General features: G+C 46.3%; 1 protein-coding gene across 1 annotated transcript in view; it reads left to right on the top strand.

Moving 5' to 3' along the window:
- LOC106597605 (E3 ubiquitin-protein ligase RBBP6-like) overlaps positions 1–6000 on the top strand; it is a 39596-nt gene that overhangs the window by 11634 nt on the left and 21962 nt on the right. Inside the window, 1 exon segment of the mRNA XM_045721263.1 lies at positions 2783–2827. Within this exon segment, the coding sequence (XP_045577219.1) occupies positions 2783–2827 (45 nt within the window).

Below are 6000 nucleotides of genomic sequence, written 5' to 3'. Positions count from 1 at the left end.
CTAGGCTACCTGCAGCCCCTCCACTCTAACCACTAGGCTACCTGCCGCCCCTCCACTCTAACCACTAGGCTACCTGCCGCCCTCCACTCTAACCACTAGGCTACCTGCCGCCCCTCCACTCTAACCACTAGGCTACCTGCCGCCCCTCCACTCTAACCACTAGGCTACCTGCCGCCCCTCCACTCTAACCACTAGGCTACCTGCCGCCCCTCTACTCTAACCACTAGGCTACCTGCCGCCCCTCCACTCTAACCACTAGGCTACCTGCCGCCCCTCTACTCTAACCACTAGGCTACCTGCCGCCCCTCCACTCTAACCACTAGGCTACCTGCCGCCCTCCACTCTAACCACTAGGCTACCTGCCGCCCCTCCACTCTAACCACTAGGCTACCTGCCGTCCCTCCACTCTAACCACTAGGCTACCTGCCGCCCCTCCACTCTAACCACTAGGCTACCTGCCGCCCTCCACTCTAACCACTAGGCTACCTGCCGTCCCTCCACTCTAACCACTAGGCTACCTGCCGTCCCTCCCTCTAACCACTAGGCTACCTGCCGCCCCTCCACTCTAACCACTAGGCTACCTGCCGTCCCTCCACTCTAACCACTAGGCTACCTGCCGTCCCTCCACTCTAACCACTAGGCTACCTGCCGTCCCTCCACTCTAACCACTAGGCTACCTGCCGTTCCTCCACTCTAACCACTAGGCTACCTGCCGTCCCTCCACTCTAACCACTAGGCTACCTGCCGTCCCACCACTCTAACCACTAGGCTACCTGCCGTCCCTCCACTCTAACCACTAGGCTACCTGCCGTCCCTCCACTCTAACCACTAGGCTACCTGCCGTCCCCTCCACTCTAACCACTAGGCTACCTGCCGTCCCTCCACTCTAACCACTAGGCTACCCGCCGTCCCTCCACTCTAACCACTAGGCTACCTGCCGTCCCTCCACTCTAACCACTAGGCTACCTGCCGTCCCTCCACTCTAACCACTAGGCTACCTGCCGCCCCTCCACTCTAACCACTAGGCTACCTGCCGCCCCTCCACTCTAACCACTAGGCTACCTGCCGTCCCTCCACTCTAACCACTAGGCTACCTGCCGTCCCTCCACTCTAACCACTAGGCTACCTGCCGTCCCTCCCCTCTAACCACTAGGCTACCTGCCGCCCCTCCACTCTAACCACTAGGCTACCTGCCGTCCCTCCACTCTAACCACTAGGCTACCTGCCGTCCCTCCACCTCTAACCACTAGGCTACCTGCCGTCCCTCCACTCTAACCACTAGGCTACCTGCCTCCCTCCACTCTAACCACTAGGCTACCTGCCGTCCCTCCACTCTAACCACTAGGCTACCTGCCGTCCCTCCACTCTAACCACTAGGCTACCTGCCGTCCCTCCACTCTAACCACTAGGCTACCTGCCGTCCCTCCACTCTAACCACTAGGCTACCTGCCGCCCTCCACTCTAACCACTAGGCTACCTGCCGCCCCTCCACTCTAACCACTAGGCTACCTGCCGCCCTCCACTCTAACCACTAGGCTACCTGCCGCCCTCCACTCTAACCACTAGGCTACCTGCCGCCCTCCACTCTAACCACTAGGCTACCTGCCGCCCTCCACTCTAACCACTAGGCTACCTGCCGCCCTCCACTCTAACCACTAGGCTACCTGCCGCCCTCCACTCTAACCACTAGGCTACCTGCCGCCCCTCCACTCTAACCACTAGGCTACCTGCCGCCCTCCACTCTAACCACTAGGCTACCTGCCGCCCCTCCACTCTAACCACTAGGCTACCTGCCGCCCCTCCACTCTAACCACTAGGCTACCTGCCGCCCTCCACTCTAACCACTAGGCTACCTGCCGCCCTCCACTCTAACCATTAGGCTACCTGCCGCCCCTCCACTCTAACCATTAGGCTACCTGCCCCCCCTCCACTCTAACCATTAGGCTACCTGCCCCCTCCACTCTAACCATTAGGCTACCTGCCCCCCCTCCACTCTAACCACTAGGCTACCTGCCGCCCCTCCACTCTAACCACTAGGCTACCTGCCGCCCCCTCCACTCTAACCACTAGGCTACCTGCCATCCCTCCACTCTAACCACTAGGCTACCTGCAGCCCCTCCACTCTAACCACTAGGCTACCTGCCGTCCCTCCACTCTAACCACTAGGCTACCTGCCACCCTCCACTCTAACCACTAGGCTACCTGCCGTCCCTCCACTCTAACCACTAGGCTACCTGCCGTCCCTCCACTCTAACCACTAGCCTACCTGCCACCCCCTCCACTCTAACCACTAGGCTACCTGCCTCCCTCCACTCTAACCACTAGGCTACCTGCCTCCCCCTCCACTCTAACCACTAGGCTACCTGCCGCCCCTCCACTCTAACCACTAGGCTACCTGCCATCCCTCCACTCTAACCACTAGGCTACCTGCAGCCCCTCCACTCTAACCACTAGGCTACCTGCCGTCCCTCCACTCTAACCACTAGGCTACCTGCCACCCCTCCACTCTAACCACTAGGCTACCTGCCGTCCCTCCACTCTAACCACTAGGCTACCTGCCGCCCCTCCACTCTAACCACTAGGTTTGGGCGGTAGGAGGCGGGTTGGACGCCCGTTTGAGCTGGCAGTCTGTTCCAGCGTTTTTATAACTGATTTATTTATTTAATACCATCAACACTGTTTTGACAGTAGATATCTAGCTCGTGTGTGTGTGTGTGTGTGTGTGTGTGTGTGTGTGTGTGTGATGGAGCAGTAATCTGATTTTTGTCTCTAATTCAAACAGATTGATGATCATGCTGCATCTATATCACTGGCCCAACTCTCAAAGGTATACTATATCTCCCCTCTTCCCTCCTCTTCCCTCCTCTTCTCTCCCCTTCTCTTCCCTCCTCTTCTGTCCTCTTCCCTCCTCTTCTGTCCTCTTCCCTCCTCTCCTCTTCCCTTCCCTCCTCTTCCCTTCCCTCCTCTTCCCTTCCCTTCCCTCCTCTTCCCTTCCCTCCTCTTCCCTTCCCTCCTCTTCCCTTCCCTCCTCTTCCCTTCCTCCTCTTCCCTTCCCTCCTCTTCCTTCCTCCTCTTCCCTTCCCTCCTCTTCCCTTCCTCCTCTTCCCTTCCCTTCCCTTCCTTCCTCTTCCCTTCCCTCCTCTTCCCTTCCCTCCTCTTCCCTTCCCTCCTCTTCCCTTCCCTCCTCTTCCCTTCCCTCCTCTTCCCTTCCTTCCTCTCCTCTTCCCTTCCCTCCTCTTCTCTCCTCTCCTCTTCCCTTCTCTCCTTCCTCTTCCCTCCTCTCCTCTTTCCTCTTCCCTCCTCTCCTCTTCCCTCCTCTCCTCTTCCCTTCTCTCCGCTTCCCTTCTCTCCTCTCCTCTCCTCTTCCCTCCTCTCCTCTTCCCTCCTCTCCTCTTCCCTCCTCTCCTCTTCCCTCCTCTCCTCTTCCCTTCTCTCCTCTTCCCTTCCCTTCTCTCCTCTCCTCTCCTCTTCCCTCCTCTCCTCTTCCCTCCTCTCCTCTTCCCTCCTCTCCTCTTCCCTTCCCTTAAAATAGTTGAGTTGGATTGAAACTAAGTGTGAATCTGTTTTTTAAAGAGTTACATTGACCGACTGGGTTGGTTTTATGTCCAGTGTGTTTATTTTTAAAGTTAAAATATTCCTGTGGTGTTTATTGCCTGTGTGGTGTTTATTATCTATGTCATATATATTTACAGTATCTAAGGAAGGGTTTAACGGGACCGTCCTTAATAACAATACTGGAGATGTACAGATGTCATCCTTCCCTGTTTAAATGGGGTTAAATTACGTTTTTTAATTTGTAACAGGATATTAGTCATTCATACAGTAATATTTATAATGTTATATATATACATTATATATATATATATACAAATATACAGTAATATATATAATGTAATATATACATATATACAGTAATATTTATAATGTATTATATATACAGTAATATTTATAATGTATTATATATACAGTAATATTTATAATGTATTATATATACAGTAATATTTATAATGTATTATATATACAGTAATATTTATAATGTAATATATATATACAGTAATATTTATAATGTAATATATATATACACATTACAAATATACAGTAATATTTATAATGTAATATATATACATTATATATATATATATATATATATATATACAGTAATATATATAATGTATTATATATACAGTAATATTTATAATGTATTATATATACAGTAATATTTATAATGTATTATATATACAGTAATATTTATAATGTATTATATATACAGTAATATTTATAATGTATTATATATATATATACACAGTAATATTTATAATGTAATATATATATTCACAGTAATATTTATAATGTATTATATACATTATATATATACAGTAATATTTATAATGTATTATATACATATATATATACAGTAATATTTATAATGTATTATATACATTATATATATACAGTAATATTTATAATGTAATATATACAGTAATATTTATAATGTATTATATATACAGTAATATTTATAATGTAATATATACATTATATACAGTAATATTTTTTAATGTATTATATACATTATATACAGTAATATTTATAATGTATTATATATATACAGTAATATTTATAATGTAATATATACATTACATATACACAGTAATATTTATAAAAGACGATGTTAACTTTATTTTAAAACATTCATTGCTGGTTTTATAATGATCTGGATTGTTGTGATATTAATGTGATGTTTTGTTGTCCCTGGTCGTGTAAAGAGACGTCTCTGTTCTGTCTTTTAGTCTGAAAGGGGGGGACGTACACTTGCTGCTGCTTACACTCGCCTCGTACACAAACACTCGCACGTTACACACACACACACACACACTCGTTCCCGAACACTTGTACACGCACGCATACACACGTATCCGGAGCACAATTACATTCCTGAAGAACGAAGTTTTCTCTTCATTTTTTAAACATTTTTCTCTCTAAATGAAGACTCGACGTTTTATTTTTAATTTTTTTTGCTCATCCATGACCTTTCACCCCCTTAGGACACTAATTTAAAAACAATACCTGTTATCAATCTTGATTTCAAACTTATTGAAGCCATGTAAACAACTTTTAACATTTTAAACTTGCCAAATCCTCTCTACTGCACCATGCTTTGTCACCACACTGTGTTTTTGAAGAGATTTACTTAATATATATATATATTATCATTTAGCAGATGTAATTTATCCTCCAATATATTTATTGTTTTATCCTCAAATTATATTGTTGCTGAAGTAAGACGGAGATCTACAGTGTAGTATGAACCACTGACCTGCTTCTCTCTCTCTCTCTCTCTCTCTCTCTCTCTCTCTCTCTCGTTAAATCAGAACACAACATTACTACATTTTAACGGTGTTAAAGGCTGTATGACAGTGAGCTATTAAAATTATTCTGTTTTGATGATTGGGTAGCTGGAATGTGGAGTATGAATGTTTTTTTACATTTTTTTTTAATTAATTTTTTTTATCAATAAAACTTGGCAAACGTCTCGTAGACCCCTGACCATTTGTGTGTACTACTCATGTATTTGTGTGTACTACTCATGTATTCTTGAAGGAAAATATCTGTTTTTATTCCCCCCCCCCAGTGTATTTACACTTCCTGTCCTTTTTTAGTAAAGTATTTTGTTGTGATAAATAAGTTGCAAAAGCAAAATGTGTATTCAGACAGACCTGAGACTATCTGAGCAGACTGACCAGGTTAGATGCAGACTGACCAGGTTAGATGCAGACTGACCAGGTTAGATGCAGACTGACCGGGTTAGATGCAGACTGACCGGGTTAGATGCAGACTGACCGGGTTAGATGCAGACTGACCGGGTTAGATGCAGACTGACCGGGTTAGATGCAGACTGACCGGGTTAGATGCAGACTGACCGGGTTAGATGCAGACTGACCGGGTTAGATGCAGACTGACCGGGTTAGACGCAGACTGACCGGGTTAGACGCAGACTGACCG

Source organism: Salmo salar, chromosome ssa06 (genome assembly GCF_905237065.1).
Source record: "Salmo salar chromosome ssa06, Ssal_v3.1, whole genome shotgun sequence".
NCBI lineage: Eukaryota > Metazoa > Chordata > Actinopteri > Salmoniformes > Salmonidae > Salmo > Salmo salar.
The sequence above is the reverse complement of the archived record's forward strand: the minus strand, read 5'-3'. Positions and strand labels throughout refer to the sequence as shown.